General features: G+C 40.4%; 2 protein-coding genes across 2 annotated transcripts in view; one reads left to right on the top strand and one right to left on the bottom strand.

The window, feature by feature from the left end:
- The window catches only part of IL1RAPL2 (interleukin 1 receptor accessory protein like 2), a 646,721-nt gene that overhangs the window by 37,400 nt on the left and 584,430 nt on the right, over positions 1–24,891 (top strand). The window contains exon 4 of the mRNA XM_041740456.1: positions 22,523–22,709. Coding sequence (XP_041596390.1) covers positions 22,523–22,709 — 187 coding nt within the window. The remainder of the gene's footprint in view (positions 1–22,522; positions 22,710–24,891) is intronic.
- On the bottom strand, positions 3,600–4,659 carry LOC121483035 (testis-expressed protein 13B-like). The gene is made up of 3 exons (XM_041741248.1): positions 4,201–4,659; positions 3,841–4,105; positions 3,600–3,733 (listed from the first exon to the last, which is right to left on the bottom strand). Exons 1-3 carry the CDS (start codon positions 4,657–4,659, stop codon positions 3,600–3,602), a joined length of 858 nt encoding a protein of 285 aa, XP_041597182.1.

A 24,891-nucleotide genomic window follows, 5' to 3' on the forward strand; every position in this document is an offset into this window, starting at 1 on the left:
CTACCCACTAAACATGCTATCCCAAAGGCTCAAAGGCCAAGTCAGATCACCTTTGTTGGGTTTGTTGATATTTAGTGATAAAAATGAAATCAATTTTAATTTATTAAATCCTTTCCTCTTGACATATAGAGAAAAAACTTTTAAACTGTAAGACATGAAATTATGAAAATATCAAAATTTTTTTCTGAATCCTACCAAACATAAACTCAAAATCCAAACAGACTGAAATCTTTTCTTGAAAAAAATTAGTTATGAAAACAAATTGTAACATCACAGATTTGTCTCTGGTGCCCCTCCTAGAACTACTCACCTTCCTTTCCAGTGGCCCTCCTAGGTTCCCCATTGCCTTCCCCTTTGGTTCTTTCAGTTGGGTCCTATACTAAGTGGATCCTATGTACAGCTTGATGATTCTTTCCTCTCCCCTTCCTTCCCACATCCCCATAAATATACCATATACCTAAATATGCCACTGCCCAGAAGCCCCCACCTGTCTTCATTCTCAGGTGCCTTGTCTAAGGGACAAATGAGGGAACCCTCTTTGTTTCCCATCTTTTTGTTTCACAGATCAGTGTCTCTTCTCTTTTCCTGTCCCAAAAGAAGAGGTGGCCTTTACAAACCCACTGAAGCCAGCAAATTCACTTCCATTTCTTTTTTTTGGTATATCTATGAACATTTATTTTCGCAACACAAAAGTATATAAAATAGAAGCTCTCCACCTACTGCCCCATCCTATTCCTTTTTTTCTGAAAAGAAAAAAAAAAGCTTTTCCAGACTTTTTCTGTACTTTTTGAAACGCCAATCTATAACAGAAGGCATACATAAATCTATAATATGCATATCATACGTATGTACACTTAGAGAACTTTGCGGGTTTTGTTTCATAAAAACAATTTTTTCATTGAATAGTATAATGGACATGCCTCCAAAACAGTACACAGTATCTATTCAATTCTTTTACATATTTCTTGTGTTTTCAAGCTTTCTTCAGCTGTCTCCTCCATGGTTCAAGTTCTCCCATTATTCAAAACAACCTTGGGGGCACCTGGGTGGCTCAGTGGTTGAGGGTCTGCCTTTGGCTCAGGGCGTGATCCTGGGGTCCTGGGTTCGATTCCCACATCGGGCACCCCATGGACAGCCTGCTTCTCTGTGTATCTCTCATGAATAATTAAATAAAATAAAAAAAGAACCTTGTATCTCTCAGCAATGTATCCTACCCCACGCCTTCCTTTCACAGCCAGGAGTCCTTGAAGATCCTCCCGTATTGACTGTACTTCTTTGCTTCCCACCTACTCCCTGGTCCTTGCAGTTTGGTTTCTGCCTCTCCCCATATCTGCTCAAAAATCTACCTTTTTCTCCTCCTTAGGGCCTCCTGCAGCCCTGGGCACTGCTGAGTGTGCTCTCCTTATAACTCTCTTTACCCTGTTCTTACTACTCCCAAGGACCTTATAGCTTACATGGTCCCCAAGCAGGGGTGATTTTGCCCTCCAGTGGACATGTTATAGTATCTGGAGACATTTCTGGTTGTCACAATGGAGGAGTAGGTGCTATTGCCATCTGGTGTGGAGGCTAGTGATTCTACCAAACATCCTAAATGCATAGAACAGTACCTTGAAATACATAAGTATCCAACCCAAAGTATCAAGAGTACCGAGGTTGTGAAATCCTGCCCTAGAGAAATTTAAACAAGCCCAAGGACATTTCTGACAAATATAGGCCCTTTAATAACTACCTAGGGATTTGGCCCCAAATCTTGAAAATAATTGTATCTGTTCCCAAATGAGACAACTCAAAGTCATGTCCAGATGTTGCAGAGATGTACTAGGCTCATGACAGCTTCAGGTTCTAGGTCCACAGGACCCAGATAAAATCCAAGGCTCCTCCAGTTGTCTGTGTGGTACAGGTGGTGTGACCCCTTACCAACCTTCCACCTGTGGGCTAAACCATACATTTAGCCATGCTCAATACAGCGTATAGTCATTAGAGGGGAGACACAGACAATCCTTCCCCTCCCCCTTTCTTGGTTTACCCCCTCCCTCTGGAAATTGATTTCCACTGGAATATATTCTGTTCCACATTTCTGAATTCACTGAGGGCTTTGTGGCCAGATTCTTCTCCCACTATTATCCTGGTGATGGATTGGGGGAGAGAATCCCTCAGGATGGCAACATTGTTTGGTCAGTGGTCTAAACCAGTAAACCCTCTGGGCACCATCAGTGCTGACTCACCTCCTTGGCAGCGGCATGAGTTCCCTGTTCAGATCTGACTGTACCCAGCTCTGCCAACTGGGTACTGGGAGGATTCTTCAATCATTGGGCTGAACAGCCTTAGCCATCCTTGCCTGCAGCTGATGCTGGTGTCCTCTGTACACAGCCCTGAGAGATTCCCTTGGGGTGGCAAATCTCTGCTGGGCTGTAAGCCTGTGGTTAACCTCAGGCCTGTTTTGATTGTTTCTTGCGATACAACTTGATCAGAACATGAACAAGTTTCCTGTCCAGTTCCTGGAGACTCTTGGGATGCAGGAATCCCCACCTCCCATCACTCCCTGACATACCTCCCCAGCCAGTTCTGACATTTTCTTTGATGGTCTGTGGTTTGCAACTATTCTTTCCAATTTCTAACTTGGAAATAATCTGGTTTCCCAGAACAGGAACCCACTCAAGTTAGCTTACAGAAAAAGGGATCTGTACAGAGTGCATTTTCATATAGCACAATTGCAGGAAAAGTTGTTACACCACCCTCTCTCTCTCTGAGGTTGCAGGATCAACTCCTGCAAGCTTCTCTGTGCTTGTATACTCCCTGGGACTTCATACTGGCATCCTCTAAAAGACATCTGGCCTCTGTAAAGCACATGGTTATGCTCCCTCACATCCAGAGTCAGGTCTCAGCACCTATGATTCTGGCCTTGGCCCCAACTCCAAAGGGCCCACTGTATCCTTCCCCAGCATCAACCTATGGAATCTGCCTCTCTGTTCAGATTCTCTAGAGTGAGAACCTGTTTGGCCCAGGATAGGTCAAACGTCCACTCCTGCTCCAATCATATACAGCCTAGCCTTGTCATATACATGGCTGCTCAGGTCCAGCAGATACTAGCGTTGGGGAAGGAGACACATACTAAGAAGCTAAGGTGCTTCTGGGGTGTGGAATGCTAATGCTCTGGAACACAAAGGGGGTAATCAAAGTAAGTCTCTATGTTTTACTCCTGCCTCCAACCACCCAATCTATATACCCTCCCCAGCCGCCATGCCGTACCCCACCTCCCAACCCACTTTTCCACCTCTTTCATAACCCCCTTGCCCCATCTGCCCACCCTCCCTCACCCTTCCCCTCCCTCTGAAAATTGATTTCCCACTGGGATATATTTATGTTCTATTTCACATTTCTGAATTCACTGAGGGCTTTGCAGCCAAATTCCCCTCCCACAGTGGAAGCAGATTTCCCTCCGTGAAAAATTCACAGCTTTACACCAAGGACAGTCCCAATCCCCAGGCCTGCGAAATATGGGAAGTCTTCTCTGCTGATAGGGTTCAGAGTTTCGCCTGTCTCTTTGGGATTCTTGAGTTTCTGTTCCCTGGGACCCTGCATCAGACCACACACTAACTTCAGAGGGCTTCCAGTGGGGAGATGTTGGAGATGGAGCTCCTGCTGTGAACGTTGCTGCTGGTGGGGATGGTGTGGGTGTAGGTGGGAAGGGGGATGAGGGGCGTGAGTAGGAGTATGTGAATGAGGCAGGGAGCTGGACAGGAAGGGGCGATGGTGTGACTCTGGACCCCCGCTTCATGGTCCCAGAGAAATAAAACATGGCTGTTTCTATTGACCTGAGATCTCCCTCCCTCTGCCCACCAGTGGTGTAATTTTTCTGCTCCTCAGCTCCAAAAATGTGTGTGGGGCCTCTACCCAGTTTCTTTGTGACCTCTGACCCTTCTGAGTCCTTCTGTCGTCCTCTTCCTCTTCTTATGGTGTCAGCAGTTGTAGCAGAAGTAGCAGCAGCCCCCGCCTCCTCTTCCTCCTCACCTGCTCCTTCTGTCCCAGCCCCACTGGCAGTGGTCAGGCCTGGCTCCTCTGTGACCTGGACCCTCTGCTCCCGCTCCCACGGAGACCCCAGCTCCTGGAGAGAAGTGGGCAGGGTTGAGACCCATTCTGGGGGTAATAAGGGGGCGGGGCAGGTAGATGGGGCAGGGGACCAAGGTGAGGTAATCTTACAGCCCGGAGGAGCTTCCACCTCAGGAGGTCCCGTTCCTTCTGCATCTCCACCAGGTTGGCTTGTGTCTGCCGCAGCTGAAAGGCTGCCTCTTGGCGCTCCATATCTTGCTGTGCTGTGAGCTCCTTTAGGTCTGAGGCCAAGGCCTGTGTGGCGGACTTATGCAGTTTGGCGAAGTCCTGGAGCCAGTGTACCCTGCGCCCCTGTAACTGGCCCTGCTTATGGGCAAAGCGCACGCCCAGGGCCAGGCTGCTCCAGGCACAGGCGTTTTTAGCCTCGCTGGACACTGCGCTGTCCTCTAGGATGGTCCTGAGCTTGTTCTCCACCTCCTCCCAGGACAGGGATAGATTTTCGAGGTAGAACTCGGGGCCTTTCGTGTGCCCGGCCATCTTCTCATTGATGAAAGCTACCACCTTGTCGTGCTGGAAACCACCACTAGGGTCCTCGGGTTTCAAGGCCATGATGACTGAAGGCCTTAGGGGTTTGGCTGGCCCTGTGGAGTGAATCAACCAGTTGCCCCCGCCCCTCCGCTTTAGACCCTCCCCACTTGATCTCTTCCCTTCGGATAGGCCCACCCCGCCCCCCTCCGCCCCCCTCACAAAGACCCCTGACTGGCTTGCCCTGCCCTAGTACATTTCTCACCAGACCTCGCCTTTCTAGCTGTGGTTAGAGGAGGTGCAGACGTATGGCGCCCGCCTACCATACCAGTACCAGAAGAGAAAGCGTACCTCTCTCCCTCGAGGTGCTCCGAAGAAAGGAAGTCTCCAGGCCAACCCTCAAGGCTTTTACCCTGGGAGTGTTCCAACTTCCAGAGACAGTGGGGGTGGGAAGGAATGCATGAGGAAGGTCCTCCATCTCCTCCCCAGGACATAAGGGAACTTGCTACAATTTTGAGTCCTCGACGTGGGTGAAGAAACAGGAGGGGTCAGGAAAGAAAGAACTGAGAATGTGAAACACTCGTAATCAAGTATAAAAAGTTTCATTCTCCACTCTCCCCCCGCACCATAATGGTTTGTCCCACAGCAGGGGCCCCTCCCCTCCTACGGTGGAATGTTCTAGAATGGGGGGAAAAGCTCCCTCCCCACCAGGAAGATTCTGTATCTATCTCCTGTTCCAGCCATTCCTGAACTAGAATACAAAGGTCAGCATGAATATATATATATATTCATATATTTTTTTTTGTAAAGGGCCAGGTACTAATTATTTGAAGCTTTGTAAGCAAAAGATCTCTATCCCAACTACTTGTAGCATAAAACATGCATTAAAAATACTTGAAGAGGGGATCCTTGGGTGGCGCAGCGGTTTGGCGCCTGCCTTTGGCCCAGGGCACGATCCTGGAGACCCGGGATCGAGTCCCACATCGGGCTCCCAGTGCATGGAGCCTGCTTCTCCCTCTCCCTGTGTCTCTGCCTCTCTCTCTCTCTCTCTCTCTGTGACTATCATAAATAAATTTAAAAAAATACTTGAAGAAATAAGATTGGACAGCGCGGGAGGCTCAGCGGTTTAGCGCCTCCTTCAGCCCAGGATGTGATCCTGGATACCGGGAATTGAGTCCCACGTCAGGTTTCCTGCATGGAGCCTGCTTCTCCCTCTGCCTGTGTCTCTGTGTCTCTCATCAATAAATAAATAAATCTAAAAAAATTAATTAATTAAAATTTAAAAAAAAAGAAATAAGATTGGCTATATTCCAGTAAAACTTTATGTATAAAAACAGGCAACTGGCAGGATTTGGCCTGTAGTTTAACAACTCCTGTTTTAGAGTCAATTTCTTTCATATCCCAAAGATATCCGAAATCCAAATGTTCACCCTTCCCCCCAAGAAATGATTTTCCCCCTATATTCCTATGTTCGGTTTAGAAACTTCAAAATCGTCAACAGCACTTGCCTTTAATAACATAGCAAATTGATCCCCAAGTCTTGTTGCTACTGTCTCAGAAACTTCTTTTGATATCCAGTCCCATTTACAGAATGCCTGCATTGCCTCCTAAATAATCTCCCTAACTTTAATCTCTTTCTAACTCCTGTTTCCTATGATCATGCTACTTTCAAGCTTAAAAATATTTGATGGCTTCCTGTGACACACTCCTTGGCCTAATATTAGAATTTCCTTTAGTCTACCTTTCTAATTTAGTTCTCTTTATTCTCTTTTCTGTGCTATTATTTATTCACTGAAGGGACTGGCCATGTAGATACACTCATTTTGGGTTTTAATTTATTTTTCCCTTTGAAAAAATCAGAAATTCATTATTTATTATTTGAGAATTACGTTTTGTTTTGTGAACTCACATTGAAATAGATTAACATTTCTTCTCTAAGTGTCTTGCATCAGATAGAAAAAAATAATGTACCTGGCATCAAAATATTACTTAAGAAGATGGATAAATCCCAGAGGTTTAAATCCTATTGTTTTAGCTCTCTTTTTAAACTGTTATTTTTTTCCATTTCAATTTATGTGTTTTATTTATTAGTCTTAAATGGAAAGGGTTCATGTTTTGGCTTGTTCTGCAGTGACTTCTTTTTATGATTTTATTTATTTATTCATGAGAGAGAGAGAGAGAGAAGCAGAGAGAGGGAGAAGCAGGTTCCATTCAGGGAACCTGACATGGGACTCTATCCCCGGTCTCTAGGATCACACCCTGGGCGGAAGGTGGCACTAAACCGCTGAGCCACCCAGGCTGCCCCTGCAGTGACTTCTGAAAGATCATTCAGGAGATAAATGTAGAAATTGAAATGGCAAGGAAAGAGGGGAGATACTGGAGTCAGGGAGACACATTAAGGATATGTCACAATAATTCCATATGTAAACTAAGGCAGTGGAAGTTAGAGTGGAGAGAACAGTGTAGAGAGCTCTTTGGTTGATAGAATTCATAGAAATGTTAGGGGCAGGGATGAGAAAATGAGTAAGGTAATTCCCAGGTTTCTGATACAGGACACTAGTAGATAGTGATGCTATAGACTTAGATGGAGAATGAAAAAGAAGCTGTTTGAGAGGGAGTTCACCTGTAGACATACTGATATTGAGATACCTCTAGGGCATCCTAAGAGAGATATCCCCACAGGCAGTTAGATATATGAGTCTAGTACTAGGACAGACATTAGGGCTGGAGACATAATATTGAAAAGTGGAAGTTGGGTTTTAAGTTGTGGTTGAAATAACCCAGGGAGAAGATAGCAATAAGGACAGGGTGCTGAGGACAGTTCTCTGACAACTCTCCACTCTCACTGATAGCTTTATAGTTGACCTGATTGCTCCTTTGCCTTCTATGCTTCTGGCCTCAGAACATTTCTTACCCTTTTTTTATTCCTTCTATAGCACTGTAAACCTGGACTTCAGGTTGTGATCACTTGTATCTGTATGCTATCATTATTCCACTTCTGCTTATAAATTCTTTTAGAAGATTTTCATTTTTTAAAGTTGTTCTTTAAATTCCAGTTCATGAACCTACAGTGTAATATTAGTTTCAGGTATACAATATAGTGATTCCATACTTCCATACAACACCCAGTGCTCATCACAAATGCACTCCTTAATCTCCAGCACCTATTTAACCTGTCGCCCTACCTACCTCCCTTCTTGTAACCATTAGTTTGTTCCCCATAGTTAAGAGTTCATCTCTTGGTGTCTCTCTCTCTCTCCCCCATGATTATTTGTTTTGTTTCTTAAATTCCATGTATGAGTGAAATTACATGGTATTTGTCTTTCTCTATTTTTGCTTAGTAAAATAATTTCTAGCTCTATTCATGTCATTGGAAATGACAAGATTTCATTATTTTTATGGCTAATATCCCTGTGTGTGTGTGTGTGTATGTGTGTGTGTATCACAGATTGTTTATACATTCATCAGTCCATGGACATTTGGGCTATTTCCCTAATTTGACTATTGTAGATAATGCTGCTATAAACATCATGGTGCATGTATCCCTCTGAATTAGTATTTTTGTGGGGGTTTTTTTGGGGGGAAATATCTAGTGGTATAATTGCTGAATCATAGGGTGGTTCTATTTTTAACTTTTGGAGGAACCTCCATACTGTTTTCCAGTGTTGGCTGCACCAGTTTGCATTCCCACCAGTAGTGCTAGAGGGTTCCTTTTTCTCCACATCCTTGCCAACACCTTTCGTTTCTTGTGTTGATGATTTCAGCCATTCTGACAGGTGTGTAGTTTTGATCTGTATTTCCCTGATGATGAGTGATGTCTACTGCTTATTTTTTAAATTGGATTATTCATTTTTTGAGTTTGATAAGATCTTTATAGATTTTGGATAATAACCCTTTATCAGATATGTCATTTGCAAATATCTTCTCCCATTCCAAAGGTTATCTTTTAGTTTTGTTGATTGTTTCCTTTGCTGTGCAGGAACTTTTTATTTTTATGAAGTCCTAATAGTTTATTTTTGCTTTTGTTTCCCTTGCCTCAGGAGACCTATCTTGTAAGAAGTTGCTGTGGCCGATGTCAAAGTGGTTAGTGCTGTGTTCTCCTGTAGGATTTTTAATGGTTTCCTGTTTCAGATTTAGGTCTTTAATTATTTTGAATTTAGTTTTGCATCTGGTGTAAGAAAGTGGGCAAGTTTCATTCTTTTGCATGGTGTCCGGTTTTCCCAATACCCTTTATGGGAGAGACTGTCTTTTTTTCCCCATTGAATATTCTTTCCTGCTTTGTTGAAAATTAATTGACCATGTAGTTGTGGGTTCATTTCTGGGTTTTCTATTCTGTTCTCTTGATGTATGTATCTATTTTGTGCCAGTACCATACTGTTTTCATCCATACAGCGTTGAGTTTTCAAATTTATTTTTGCAAGAGACAGAGCTCGAGAGTACATGCACAGGAGCGGGGGCAGGGGGTGGTCAGAGGGTGAAGTGGACTCCATGCTGAGCAGGGAGCCCTTTGTAGGACTCTACTCCTGTATCCTAGGATCATGACCTGAGCCAAATGCTTAATTGATTGAGCCATCCAGGTGTCCCATCAATATAACTTTGTAATATAACTTGGAGTCTAGGATTGAGATGCCTCCAGGTTTGCTTTTCTTTTTTTTTTTTTTAAAGATTTTATTTATTTATTCATGAGAGACACACACACACAGAGAAGCAGAGACACAGACAGAGGGAGAAGCAGGCTCCACACAGGGAGCCCGACGTGGGACTCCATCCCAGGTCTCCAGGATCAGGCCCCAGGCTGAAGGCAGTGCTAAACTGCTGAGCCACCCGGGCTGCCCCTGCTTTTCTTTTTCAGGGTTGCTTTGGCTATTTGGGGTCTATTGTGGTTCCAAACATATTTTAGGATTGTACTAGCTCTGTGAAAAATGCTGTTGGTATTTTGGTAGGAATTGCATTAAATGTGTAGATTGCTTTGGGTAATACAGACATTTTAACAATGCTTATTATTCCATCCATGAGAATGGAATGCTTTTCCATATCTTTGTATCCTTTTCAATTTCTTTCATCAGCGTTTTATAGTTTTCAGAGTACCAGTCTTTCTTCTCTTTGGTTAAGTTTATTCTTAGATATCATGCGGATTTTGGTATAATTGTAAATGGGATTGATTCCTTAATTTCTCTGTTACTTCATTATTGGTGTAGAGAGATGCAACAAATTTCTGTATGTTGTTTGTATCCTGCGACTTTACTGAATTCGTGTATCAGTTCTAGTAATTTTTTGGAAGAATCTTTTGGGTTTTCTATATAGAGGATCATGTTATCTGCAAATGGTGGAAGTTTGACTTCTTTGCTGAATTGTATGCATTTAATTTCTTTTTGTTGTCTGACTACTGTGGCTAGAATTTGCAGTACTATCTTAAATAACAGTGGTGAGAGTGGACATCTTGTACCTGACCTTAGGGTAAAAGCTCTCAGTTTTTTTCCCATTGAGGATATTAGCTGTGGGTTTTTTGTTTCTTTTTTTGCATATGGCCTTTATTTTATTGAGGTATGTTTCCTGTAAACCTACTTTGCTGAGAGTTTTTATCATGAATGGATGTTGTACTTTGTCATAGGCATTTTCTGCATCTATTGAGAGGATCATATGGTCCTTATCATTTCTTTTGTTAATGTGGTATATCAGATTGATTTGCAAATATTAAACCACTCTTGCAGCCCAGGAATAAATCTCACTTGATCGTGGTGAATGATTCTTTTAATGAACTTTGGATTTGGTTTGCTGGTATTTTACTGAGAATTTTTGCATCCATGTTCATTAGAGATATTGATCTATAGTTATCTTTTATACTAAAATCTTTATCTGGTTTAGGTATCAGGGTAATGCTGGCCTCATAGTATAAATATGTAAGTTTTCCTTCTTTTTCTATTTTTTGGAATAGTTTGAGAAGTATACATATTAACTCTTCTTGAAATGTTTGGAAGAATTCTCCTGTGAAGCCACCTGCCCCTGGCCTTTCATTATTAAGAGATTTTTTATGACTGATTCAATTTATTTGCTGTTTTTCAGTCTGTTCAAGTTTTCTATTTCTTTCAATTTTGGTAGTTTATATTTCTAGGAATTTATCCATTTCTTTCAGTTTGTTTAATTTGTTGGCATATCATTTTTCACAATATTTTCTTATAATTGTATTTCTGTGCTGTTAGATATTATTTTTTTCTCTATCATTTGTGATTTTATTTGTTTGGGCCTTTTTTCTTTTTCTTTTTTTTTTTTTTACTTTATTTTTTTTATTGAAGTTCAATTTGACAACATATAGTATAACACCCAGTGCTCATCCCATCATGTGCCCTCCTCAGTGTCTTTTCTTTTTTATGTCGTTCTAGATTTTTATCAGTTTTATTGATTTTTTTCCACAGGACCAGCTCCTTGTTTCATTGATCTGTTCCTTTTTTAAAGTTTGTATATAATTTATTTCTGCTTTACTGTCATATTTTTATTTTAATAAGATATATATTTATTATATAGTATTTTATTATAAGTATTATGTGTTATAATCTTTACTATTTCCTTCCTTCTGCTGTAGCTCCTTCAGGTATAATGTTAGCATGCATATTTAAGATTTTTCTTTCTTCTTGAAGTAGGTATGTGTTGCTATAAACTTCCCTCTTCGGAATACTTTTGCTGCATCCCAAAGTTTTTGGACCATTGTGTTTTCATTTCCATTTCTTTCCATGTATTTTTTTAAATTTCTCCTTTGATTTCCTGGTTGATCCCATTGTTTAGTAGCATGTTGTTTAACCTCCAGGAATTTTGGTCTTTCAAAATGTTTTTCTTGTGGTTAACTTAAGTTTCATAGCACTGTGGTCAGAAATTATGCACAGCATGATCTCAGTCTTTTTGTTGAGGCCTAACCTAATATGTGTGTATTCTGGATTAAGTCCCATGTGCACTTGAAAAGAATGTATATTCTGCTCTTTTATGATGGAATATTCTAAATATATCTGTTAAATGCATCTATTCCAGTGTGTCATTCAAAGCCATTGTTTTCTTGTAGGTTTTCTGTTTAATCTGTCCATTCATGTAAGTCGGGTGTCAAAAACCCTTACTATTATTGAATTATTATCGACTAGTTCCTTTTATGATTGTTATTGGTTGTTTTACATATTTGGGTGCTCTCATGTTGGGTGCATAAATATTTACAATTGTTAGATCTTCTTGTTGGATTGTGCCCTTTATTATGATATAGTGTGCTTCTTCATTTCTCTTTTTTTAAGATTTTATTTATTTATTCATGAGACACACACACACACACACACACACACACACACACACACACAGATGTCTGGACTGAGCCACCCAGACATCCCCTTCATCTTTTGTTAAAGTCTTCATTTTAAAGTCTGTTTTTTTTCCAGTATAAGTTTTGCCACTCCAGCTTTCTTTTGATATCCACTTGTATGATAAATATTTCTGCATCCCTTTACTTTAAATCTGCAAGTATCATCAGAAAAGACCCCAAATAGCGAGGGGAATATTAAAAAGAAAACCAGAGCTGGGGGCATCACAATGCCAGATTTCAGGCTGTACTACAAAGCTGTGGTCATCAAGACAGTGTGGTACTGGTACAAAAACAGACACATATATCAATGGAACAGAATAGAGAATCCAGAAGTGGACCCTCAACTTTATGGTCAACTAATATTCAACAAAACAGGAAAGACTATCCACTGGACAAAAGACAGTGTCTTCAGTAAATGGTGCTGGGAAATTGGACATCCACATGCAGAAGAATGAAACTAGTCCATTCTCTTACACCATACACAAAGATAAACTCAAAATGGATGAAAGAGGGATCCCTGGGTGGCGCAGCGGTTTGGTGCCTGCCTTTGGCCCAGGGTGCGATCCTGGAGACCCGGGATTGAATCCCACGTCGGGCTCCCGGTGCATGGAGCCTGATTCTCCCTCTGCCTATGTCTCTGTCTCTGTCTCTCTCTGTCTCTGTCTCTCTCTCTCTCTGTGTGACTATCATAAATAAATAAAAAAAATTTAAAAAAATGGATGAAAGATCTAAATGTGAGACAAGATTCCATCAAAATCCTATATGAGAACACAGGCAACACTCTTTTTGAACTTGGCCACAGCAACTTTTTGCAAGATACATCCATGAAGGCAAGAGAAACAAAAGCAAAAATGAATTATTGGGACTTCATCAAGAGAAGAAGCTTCTGCACAGCAAAAGAAACAGTCAACAAAACTAAAAGACAACCTGCAGAATGGGAGAAGATATTTGCAATGACCTCTCAGATAAAGGGCTAGTGTCCAAGATCTATAAAGAACTTATTAAACTCAACAGCAAAGAAACAAACAATTCAATCATTAAGTGAGCAAAAGACATGAACAGAAATCTCACAGAGGAAGACATAGACAAGGCCAACATGCACATGAGTAAAAGCTCCGTATCACTGGCCATGAGGGAAATTCAAATCAAAACCACAATGAGATACCACCTCACACCAGTGAGAGTGGTGAACATTAACAAGACAGGAAAAAACAAATGTTGTAGATGATGTGGAGAAAGGGGAACCCTCTTGCACTGTTGGTGGGAATGTGAACTGGTACAGCCACTCTGGAAAACTGTGTGGAGGTTCCTCAAAGAGTTAAAAATAGATCTGCCCTACGATCCAGCAATCGCACTGCTGGGGATTTACCCCAAAGATACAGATGCAGTGAATCACCAGAACACCTGCACCCCGATGTTTCTAGCAGCAATGTCCACAATAGCCAAACTGTGGAAGGAGCCTCAGTGTCCGTCGAAAGATGAATGCATAAAGAAGATGTGGTCTATGTATACAATGGAATATTAGTCAGCCATTAGAAACAATAAATACCCACCATTTGCTTCAATGTGGATGGAACTGGAGGGTAGTATGCTGAGTGAAATAAGTCAATCGGAAAAGCACAAATATTATACGGTGTCATATATTAGGGAATATAAAAATTAGTGAAAGGGAATAAATGGAAAGGAGAGAAAATTAGTGAAAATATCAGTGAGGATGACAAAATATGAGACACCTAACTCTGGGAAACAAACAAGGGGTAGTGGAAAGGGAGGTGGGCGGGGAGTTGTGGTGACTGGGTGATGGGCAGAGTGGGGCACTTGGCGGGATGAGCACTGGGTGTTATGCTATGTGTTGGCAAATTGAACTCCAATAAAAAATTTAAAAAATAAATATGCAAGTATCATTAAGTCTAAAATGAGCCTCTTGTAGGCAGCATATAGATGGGTCTTGTTTTTTGTTTTTTGTTTTTTTAACCCATTCTAATACTCTATGTCTTTTGATTGGAGAATTCAATCCATTTTCAGAGTCACTACTGATAGGTATGTATTTTGTACCATTTTATTATTTTGTTGTTTCTGGAGATTTTCTCTGCTCCTTTCATGTCTTTGTCACTTTTGGTCTTACCTTTCCACCCAAAGAGTCTCCTTTAATATTTCTTGCAGGAATGGTTTACTGTTCACATACTCCTTTAGTTTTTGTCTAGGAATCTCTTCATCTCTCCTTCTATTCTGAATGATAGCTTTGCTAGAAAGTACTCCTGATTGCAGATTTTTCCCATTCAGCAATTTGAATATATTATGCCACTCTCTTCTTGTTTGCCACATTTTTGTTCAGAAATCTCCTTTGTAAGTCAAGGATTTATTTTGTCTTGCTGCTTTTAAGAATTTTTCTTGATCACTGTATTTCATAAATTTAATTCCAATGTGTCTTGGTGTTGGCTTGCTTTTGTTGATTTTGATGGGAGTTCTCTGTGCATCCCGAATGTGGATATCTGTTTCCTTCCCCAGGCTAGGGAAGTTTTCAGCTACTATTTCCTCAATAAATTTTCTGCTCCTTTTTCTCTCTTCTTCTGGTACTCTTATGACACGAATGTTACTGTGTTTGATGGAGTCACTGAGTTGCCTAAGTCTATTCTCATGTTCCATAATACTTCTTTCTCTCTTTTTTTTGACTTTCTTATTTTCCATTATTTTATCTTTTATACCACTGGTTTGTCCCTCTGCTTCTTCCATTATACTGTTCATTGAGGCAAGCCTATTTCCAATCTCAGCTATTATATATTTCATCTATAATAAGTCAATTGGAGAAAGACAACCATCATATGGTTTCACTCTTATATGGAATATAAGAGATATAAGAAAGGGACTATAAGGGAAAGGAGGGAAACTGAGTGGGGAAAAATTAGAGAGGAAGACAAACCAAAAAAGACTCCTAACTCTGGGAAACAAACAAAAGGTTGCAGAAGGGGAGGGGCTGGGGTGATAGGGTGAATGGGTGATGGGCATTAAGGAGGGCACTTGATGGGATGAGCACTGGGTGTTACACGATATGTTGGCAAATTGAATGTAAATAAAAAAATAAATTCACCTCTGATTTCTGTTAACCCTTTTATCTCTGTGGTAATGGTCTCCCTGATGTCTTCCACTCTTTTCTCAAGTCCAGCAAGTATCCTTATAATTGTTGCTTTAAATTCTCCACCAGGCATGATACTTATAGCTATTTTACTTAGATCTCTGTCTGTGGCCTTATCTTCTTCTTTCATTTGGGATGAATTTCTCTGTCATGGCATTTTGTCTAAGACTTTGTCTTCTCTGTGTTAGAAAAGCTAGTTATGTTTCCTGCATCTGAGAGTAATGGCTTTATGAAGAAGAGCTCATGTAATGCCCAGGGCCTGGCTCATCAGGGTTTGTTTCCCAATGTATACTGCCTGTGCTCTGCTATTGTATTCTGGCTGCTTTCCTTCAGACAAGAAATATACAGAGGCTCTTCTTGCCTGTACTTGGCAGTGTTTAGTCCTTGGCCAGAATATGGTGAGTTTTAACTAGGTGTGCTCTGATTTGCTTGTTAAATGAGGCCTGACACTACTTCCACTAGAACTGAAGCCCTGCAGAACTCTCTGGGAAGGAGGTGTGGTGTGAGCTTGAGTTTCTGCTGGTCTTCTGGGGAAGGAGCCTGCTGCACCAGGACTGAGGCAAGCTTGACTGAGGAGAGCAATTCCCCTGAGTGTAAGGCGGTGGGGTTGCTGTAAGCAAGTTAGATAGTTGGTGTTGGTGCTGTGCTGCTTTCTGCAGGTGGCTCAGTGTTTATGCTGAGAGGCTGGGGAGGGAAATGGCACCAGCCAGTTCCTTTGTCCCTAAAGAGGCATCTCCATGCACCCTGCCTCTCAGAGATGTGCTCCAAAAAGAGCACATATCTCCTTCACTGTGTCTCAGGCAATTTTTAGAGTATTGTTTCCACGCTGCCCACCCCCAGGTTATTATCCTGCCTTCTCTCCAGGAGCTAAGCAGTGTCCTCTCAGATCTATCCTAGCCAAGCCCACTGACCTTTAAAACTACAGGCTTTAAGCCTTGCTGGTTGCAAGAACTCACAAAAATCAGCACCTCTTGTTTTTTCCAGCCAGTGGTTTTAGGGAAATGTTCTTGTGAGTTTCCCTGTGTGATCTACCCTCACCCTTTTCTGTGACCACAGCTCCCTCCTCTCTAAAATTTCCCTCTCAGAAATAGCTGCTGCAATCTATTTCTCCCCTAAACCATGTATCTGCATTTTCTACTTTCTTCACTGTGGCTTCTTCTCTCTTTTTAGTTGTGGAGTTTGTCTTATAAATATTCCAGTTGATTTCTGGAGTATTCAAAATGATTTGATAGTTATCTAGTTGTGTTCATGGGGCAAGACATGAACACAACTAGGGGTCCTTCTACTCTGTCATCTCTTCTCCTGCTAGTAAGTCATTTCTTTTGGACAAAGGATTGGAGAAGGGATAAAAATGAAGACAGAGAAACCTGTTAGGATGCTAATTTGATCTTGCATGCAAAACAGGGTAACAGTCCTGTGGCAGGATTTAGGATAGATAGCAAATAAAGAAAGAATTTTGAAGCAGAATTAGCACAACTTCTTAACCAATTGTATATAGGGAATAAGTATGAGGAAGTGGGGTGGAGGATGATTTTGAGGCATCTGACTTGAGAAACGAGATGGTGTGGTTAGTGATGCCTCTAATCTTAATAGGTATTATATGAAGAAGAATAGATTGTAGGGAAGAAATAATAACCTCAGTTTGGGACTAACAAGTGCCTTCATGACAATTGTATGGATATACTTGGCTAGGTCTTAGGAGAGAGGACAGAACTGGAAAAATATTATAGACTTGGATGCCTTCAGCACTTAGTTTGTGGTTGAAATTTAGTGCTAGAACACATAGTGCTGGAGATGAATGTTGAAGGGAGAAGAGAACACAAACAAAACAGAGTAAGGAATCATGAGGCCTGGGGGAAGATGGGAAACATTTTTGGAAATAGGGTGAAGAAGAAAAGACAGTAATATAGTAACAAGGAATGATCAGAGAAGTAGGCAATCATAAGAGAGGAATCTTAGTAGTAAGAAGAGATCAAGAAAGTTGAAGGAAAGTTTCAAGTTTAAAATAATGCACAGAGGTCAGATAGGACGAGGGTGAACAAGAGGTCATTAGATTTGTCTAATAAGATATCCTTAATGAGATTAGTGATAGAAATTCAATAGAATGATGGAGCAGAAGCCAAAGGATAGTGGGCCATAGAGTGATGTTAGAGCAGCATGCAGATATTTTGAATGTTGAAAAGTCTTTCAAGATCTTTGACAGTGACAGATATAGTGAGTAGGCAGGAATCAAAAAGCAAATCTTGGAGTCATAGGGTATGACAGCTTATTTGCTAAGACAGATAACATATAATTCCAACACAAAGACAAGGAGAATACTTTGGCATCTACTGTATCGGGAGGAAGATAACCATATATAAAGAAAACTGCTTTTGTAGAGTTTGAAATGTAACTCAGGCAATAAAGCAAAACCTTTGTAAATACTAAAAGAATAATTACAAAACAACATATTGCCCAATATAAAAACATCAGTGTGATCTAAATAAGAAGCAGTGAAGAAGTAAGAAATAGGTATTAGTGAAATTGGTTGAGGAAGACTTTCTGGAGGAGGGTTTTTTGTTTTTAACAGAAACAACAGGGTTCTCCGTAGATTTCTGAAGAGCATTTTGGTTATGATACGATGTGAAGCAGATTGACTCTCTTTTTAAAAAGATTTTATTTATTTATTTACTTATTTATTTGAGAGGAAGAGAGAGAGAGATAGAGAGAGAGACAGCACAAGCAGGGGGAGTGGTAGAGGGAGAGGGAGAAGCAGACTCCCCACCAAGCAGGGAGCCTGATGCAGGGCTTGATCTCAGGACCCTGGGATCATGACCAGAGCTGAAGGCAGGTACTTAACCAACAGAACCACCCAGGCACCCCACAGATTCACTCTCTTAAAATTGTCTTCAACCAAACAATAAAGCAGGGGTCACTCATACCATGGTGGGGATGATGGTCATGGCAAGGAATGTTTTGAATTTATCTTGATTATTCCCTTACCTTTACCACATCTCAGTCATTGGCAGACAGAGTTTTAACTAGCTATTTGTACCCATAGGTGGCAGATTGCAATTACTTTCTTTAAGAATGGTTACTTGAACTTGCTGCTGGAAAGATCCATAATTCTCCATTATCTATGAAGGGATTATCATATATATACAATTTTTTTCTTGAGTAGGTTTCTGACTTAAATGCTCAACCCCAAATAAATTATGCTTTGTTTTGAATTCAGGATGCGTGATATTTTGATGATAAAACTATGTCTTAAGCAAGTCGATTTTAGAATATATATATAATTTCTATTGTAATCTGGTTCATTGGCTGCTTTCTTTTTAAATAACAACAAAACCCAAAATATATTCATTTAAATTACAGTTTGGTTTGGGAGTCAGTAGATAATGTATTAATAATGGTGATGATATTAAAAATGGTTGATTTTTATTAATCACTTACCATGAGCCAGGTACTGTGCTAAATGTTTTAAATTAACTACCTCATTGTTGGAAGACAGTTCTCTGTTGGTCTCTTGGATTTCTGCATGTTTTATGAGCAGAGGCACTCACTATCCCTTTTCCCAGATTACTTTTTCAGGGATATGTATATAGAGAGAACAATCACAAAAGCTGGAAAATAGTGTCTTTCACCAGAGCAAAGGGCAGGTTTGCTTACAGCCTTGGAAAATATAGATAGTGGCTCCCTTTGGAGCAAAGGGCAGGCATGCTTATGACCCATTATAAAAGATTTGTGTTTGCTAAACTTGGGATTCTTCTCCTTTAATGCAACCCACTGCTTGTGCAGGTGTAATCTGGCCCTCTTTGTATTGTCCTATAGGAATTGTTAGGGAAGTATCACAGATGCTGATACTTTGGCTGCCTTCATTGCTGTGAATAATTAACTGTCTACTGTTTCCAACCCAGTAGTCTCTTGTCTTCTACCAATACCCGTGAAAATGGTAGCCCGATTTATTAGCTTGCAAGTATGGAAAAATCACAGATCCTCAACTCTTACAATTCTTAACACTTGGGTAATGTAATACCCGTTTATAGATAACCCTTCTTTAATTTCATTTTACATATGGAAAAATGAAGCTCAGTGACCTGTCCAGAGATCCATAGTTAGGGTATAAGAGAGCTGGGATTTGAACCCAAAATTCTTTTTCTTCAGAGGCCATATTCTCAAGCAGTGAGCTACTCAGGTCCAGTTCAGTTCAAGTCTGTGAGTTAACCTTTTTTCTGAATGCATCATGAACAATAAAGAGATTATTTTTGAATAATCCTGGGTTGGAGATAATTAGTGCCATGCCAAAGGCTGCATGTTCATGTCAGCAGGAGAGAACAGTATTATCTGTTTATACCTTCAATAAATCCTTGTTTGTTTATTAATCAAGTTTCTGCCTAATGGAAAAAAAATGTACATAAACTCCAACCTATTATAGTGACATTCTTATAGACTAGAGATATCATCTATGAATGATGACAATTTTTGTTAAAATAATAAAAAAGTAAAAAAAAACCCTAAACTATTTACAACTCTAGATAAGATTATTATTATCTTGTAGACCAAAAAGGGCAAAAGTAAGATTTTTAAAAAGATCCTATGTTTCCCCAACTTACCATAGCACAGATATTTTTGTTGTTGTTTTTTTTTTTTTTGAGGTCTCCCCCATGGGGCAAGTCCCTTTTTTCAAAATTTGAATTCGGATATCATTAACATCCAGTGTTATATTTAGTGTTATATTACTTCCAAGTGTACAATATAGTGATTCAATAATTCTATATATTACTCAGTGCTCATCAATATAAGTATACTCTTAATTTCCTTCACCAATTTCATCCATCCTCCCACCCAATTTCATCCATCCTCCCACCCAACTTCCCTCCAACCCAAACTTCCCATTTGTTCTCTATAGTTAAGAGTATGTTTTTTGGTTTGTCTCTTTTTTCCCCTTTTGTTCATTTGTTTTGTTTTTATTTTTATTGCAGCATTATTTACATAGCACAGATATTTTTTATGATTGTATTAAGTTTATATCTGCTTTACCATATATACAAGCAGCATGGCACATAGTAGATGTTCAATAAATGTCATTTGAATGTATCTAAAAGGCTGTAGCTCTTCATAAAATGATAATACTAAGAAACTGATCAGAGCTTTGGGCCTCCTGCTCTTTTATTAAGGCTTTAATTTTTTAGAGATGTTTGATTCACAGCAAAATTTGAGAGGAAGGTACAGAAGTTCCCCATATACCTCCTGCCCCCTCACATGCATAGCCCATTATCAGCATCCACTGCCAGAATGAACATTTGCTATAATTGATTAACCAACACTGACACATCATTTTCACCTAAAGTCCATAGATTTCTTTTTTTTTTAAAGTCCATAGATTTCACTGTGGTTTATTCCTGCTGTACATTCTATAGATTTGGACAAATGTATAATGGCATGTATCCATCATTAGAGTATCATAAAGAGTATTTTCACTGCCCTTAAAATCCTCTATGTTTCACCTATTCCTCCTTCCTCCCAACCCTTGGCAACCACTGATATTTTTAGTGTCTCCATAATTTTGCCTTTTCAAAATATTATATAGTTGGATCCTACAGTATGTGCCTTTTTCAGTTGGCTTCCTTTACTTAGTAATATGCATTTAAGTTTCCTCCATATCTTTTCATGGCTTGGAAGCTTATTTATTTTTAGCATTTAACAATATTCCATTGTGTGGATATACCATAATTTATTTACATATTCATCTACTAAGGGATATCATGGTTGCTTCCAAATTTTGGCAATTATGAACAAAACTTCTATAAACATCTGTGTGTAGGCTTTTGTGTGGACATAATTTTTCCCCTCTTTTGGGTAGATACCAAAGAACACAAATGCTAGATTTTACGGTAAGGGTATATTTGGTTTTGTTAAAAAACTGCCAAACCATCTTCCAAGTGGCTGTACGATTTTGCATTCCCATTAGCAATGAATGAGAGTTCCTGTTTCACTACATCGTCACTAGCATTTGGTATTGTCAGTGTTCCGGATTTTGGCCATTTTTTTTTAAAGATTTTTTTTTTAATTTACTTATGAGACACACACACAGAGAGAGAGAGAGAGAGAGAGAGAGAGAGAGAGAGAGGCAGAGATACAGACAGAGGGAGAAACATGCAGGGAGAGACACATACAGGGAGCCTGACGTGGGACTCAATCCCAGGACCCCAGGATCAGGCCCTGGGCTGAAGGCAGCACTAAACCGCTAAACCACCTGGGCTGCCCTGGATTTTGGCCATTCTAATAGGTGTGCAGTTTGTTTTCATTTGCTCATGTTTGTTTTCATTTGCATTTCCCTGGTAACATATGATATACATCTTTTCCAATATCTATTTGCCATTTGTAAGTCTTATCTTCTTTGATGAAATTTCTGTTAAGGTCTTTGACCTATTTTAATTTTTTTTCATTTTCTTATTGTTGAGTTTTAAGAATTCTTTATATATTTTGGATAATAGTCCTTTATTAGATGTGTCATCTATTAATATTTTCTCTGTCTGTGTCTTGTTTTCTAATTCTCCTGACATTGACTTTTGTAGAGCAGAAGTTTTTAATTTTATTAACTTTAAGTTATTTTTTTCATAGATCATGTCCATGATGTTTTAATTAAAAAATCATTGCCATATCCAGGGTCATCTAGGTTTTCTCCTGTGTTATTTTCTAAAATTTTTATGGTTTTGCATTTTATATTTAGTTCTATGATCCAATTTGAAATTATTTTTCATAATAGGTGTAAAGATCTGTGTCTAGATTAATTTTTTTTGTTTGGATGCCCAGTTGTCCCAGTACCATTTGTTTATTTTTACTTTTTATTATTTTATTTTATTTTTAGAAGATTTATTTATTTATATGATAGGAGAGAGAGGGTAGAGGGAGAGTGAGAAGAAGATAATCTCAAGTAGATGCCCTATTGAGAACAGAGCCCAACATGGGACTCTGTCTCAGGACTCTGAGATCATGACCTAAGTTGAAACCAAGAGACAGATGCTTAACCAGTAAGCCATCCAGGCATCCCAGTACCATCCATTGAAAAGACATTCTTTGTTCCATTGTGTTGCCTTTGCTTCTTTGTCAAAGATCAGTTGACTATATCTATGTAGGGCAGAAATAACCATAGCTCTAATTACAGAATTTCTCATAAGTTTTCACTATCAAATCTTTAATGTGGCAATATTTACCACTGGGAAAGAAGTTTGAAGTGTCTTATAGTTTAGAAGATGAGTACAGCTGTTCTATGTAGCTATGTAGCTACATTATGGTCAGAGATGATCTCATTAGCATTTTGTTTTCTATCTTCCTGTCTGTTGAAATGGAAAACTGTTCTGTGTTGTTTTGATGTTGTTTCTTATTTCTAGGCAAGGTCCAAATGGAAAGGTAAACATTATTGAAATATAGAGAGCACAAATAAAGTTTTAAACACCCAGTAAAGCCATTTTGCTATTTCTCTGTTCCTACAGAAACTCGACATATTGCATGAAGGTGTCAATGTCCTTGACTGTTGCAGAGAATGAATCAGGCCTGTGCTACAATAGTAGGATACGCTATTTAGAAAAATCCGAAGTCACTAAAAGAAAGGAGATCTCCTGTCCAGACATGGATGACTTTAAAAAGTCCGATCAGGAGCCTGATGTTGTGTGGTACAAGGTAACTCAGCATGGTGTCAATTACTTTTCTTTTTTTTCTTAATCTTAAGTCAATAGCTGGCTTGGGGATAGAAAAAGGGAGAAATTTTATTTCTAGTTTTTGGTATTAAATATTTCATTGAGAAAAATGAACAGATCCACATTTAAATAATTCAGAGCTATGATTTCTGTATATTACTGTTTTTTTTATTTTTTAAAGGTTTTTTAATTTGTTTATTCATGAGACACACACACACACACACACACACAGAGAGAGAGAGAGAGAGAGAGAGAGAGAGAGAGAGGCAGAGACACAGGCAGAGGGAGAAGCAGGCTCCATGCAGGGAGCCCGATGTGGGACTTGATCCCAGGACTCCAGGATCACACCCTGGGCCAAAGGCAGGATCTAAACTGCTGAGCCACCCAGGCATCCCATATTACTGGTTTTAATGGACTTCCATCAGCAGATGTCACAAGCAATCCCATATTATCCAACTACAAAAATAATTAAAAACTCCCCCTCTCAAACTTACGAGAGCAAGTGGGAAGAAGAGTAAAGATTTCAGTAACACATGAAAGAAAGTATTCGAGGGACATAGAAAAATTATTTACTGTTAGGAGCAAAGGCCCATTATTACAAGTACTACTTCCCAACAAAGGAGGAAGCTGTAAATTACTACTCCTGGGCCTACAGTGGCAATGAGAAAGAGCAGTGTCACTGGAACCTGGCAGTAATGGAATGGGCCTGACAAAAGCTGTGGCCTTAAAAGAACATATGAACTGTGGCAGATAAAGAAAGATTGAGTGGGAAAAATACCCTAACCCTTCTTAACTCCTGCCTTCTGGTTTCCTGCTAGCACCCATTAAAAACTTAAGCAGAAGTCAGAGGGCAAATCCAAGAGATAGAATCAGAAGTCTTCAGATTCCCTGGGAATAGATTAGGTCAGACAGGACAGAGATTAGATCTAGAAAAAGCAGAGAAGTAACCACACAATGTTCTAGCTGTGACATTCCCCCTGCTAGCCTGGGGCCCCATGGTTCTATAAGATAACTAACTGTACCCTCTGCCAACTCTAAGCGATGGTAGTTGACACATGCCTCCAGTCTCCGGGAGTCACTAATGGAGGAAGTGCCCCCCGGGGGAGAGCACCACACATGGTGGGCTGAGCATGGTAAAGGACTGGAGCACCCATCCATTGGGGCCTCGGGAGAAGTCGATTGGTCGGTGGGCGGCTCTGGACAGAGGGGGCTGTGCCCTGCTGCCTTCAGGAGCCGAGACCCCTGGAGCACGATTCAAGCAGCACAGGCCCTGGATCCCAGGGTGCCTGCGGACACAGCCCAGGATCCTTTCCCACCCCACCCCCGGGACAGGCAGAGGTGGGGAGGGCCCAGGACAGTAAGGACTCCCCTGCTTCCAGGTGCCCCCAGAGCTGTAAAGATCAGCACCCCCCCTCCCGCCCCCGGAGCATCCAGGCCAGTGTGGACTGGGAGACTGCAGGAGTTACTGCAGGGAGCTGACTCCAGAGCTGCAAATCTGGATGCCACCATTGTTGTTTGCCCTCCTTGTTTCACCCTATGCCTGGGAGAGGTGGGGCCACCAGGGAACAGGGGCCTCATAGGATAAACAGCTCCTAAGGAGCTTGGCACCTGGCAGGGGGTGGGGCAGCTCCCCCAGGTGCACACACCTAGGAATCAGTACAGCAGGCCCTTCCCCCAGAAGACCAGCTGGAAGAACCAGGGAAGAGCAAGTTCTTGACCAAGCAGCACTGGAAAGCTCCAGGGGAAGTCGAGGGATTTACAGTATATAGAACTAGAGGGTACCCCTCCTTTTTTTTTCTTCCTTGTTCCAGTACAACTCGCTTTTGTATCAGAAGGTAAATTTCCATTTTTTTTCCTCTTTTCCCACCGTAACTACAATAATTTACCACCTCTTCATTTTTAAGATTCTTCCTTTTTGACTTTCATATTTCTACAGCTACAGGTCCTAGATATACTTTCCACTTCTAGATTCCATTCAACATACTCAACTTAATTGAGGGAGATATACAGATATTTTTGTTTTGTTTTGTGTTTTTTTGTTTTCTCGGCCTCATTTTGTTCTACAATGGTGGAAGTTAATACGTTCTAAAACATGGCCAGTATGCACCCAGAACCAAGTGGTATACTGTGCTAGTTCATTTTGTTAGATTCCTCAGTCCCATTCT

Source organism: Vulpes lagopus, chromosome X, assembly GCF_018345385.1.
Source record: "Vulpes lagopus strain Blue_001 chromosome X, ASM1834538v1, whole genome shotgun sequence".
NCBI lineage: Eukaryota > Metazoa > Chordata > Mammalia > Carnivora > Canidae > Vulpes > Vulpes lagopus.

What these genes read in the sequence shown, in the direction of transcription:
- LOC121483035 (XM_041741248.1), bottom strand. Translation starts at nt 4,659, where the DNA reads ATGGCCTTGAAACCCGAGGACCCTAGTGGTGGTTTCCAGCACGACAAG. An exon ending in GGTGGAAGCTCCTCCGGGCT is followed by an intron (nt 4,106 to 4,200) that starts GTAAGATTACCT and finishes ACTTCTCTCCAG; the next exon opens with GAGCTGGGGTCTCCGTGGGA. An exon ending in GCAGAAAAATTACACCACTG is followed by an intron (nt 3,734 to 3,840) that starts GTGGGCAGAGGG and finishes CTTCCTGTCCAG; the next exon opens with CTCCCTGCCTCATTCACATA.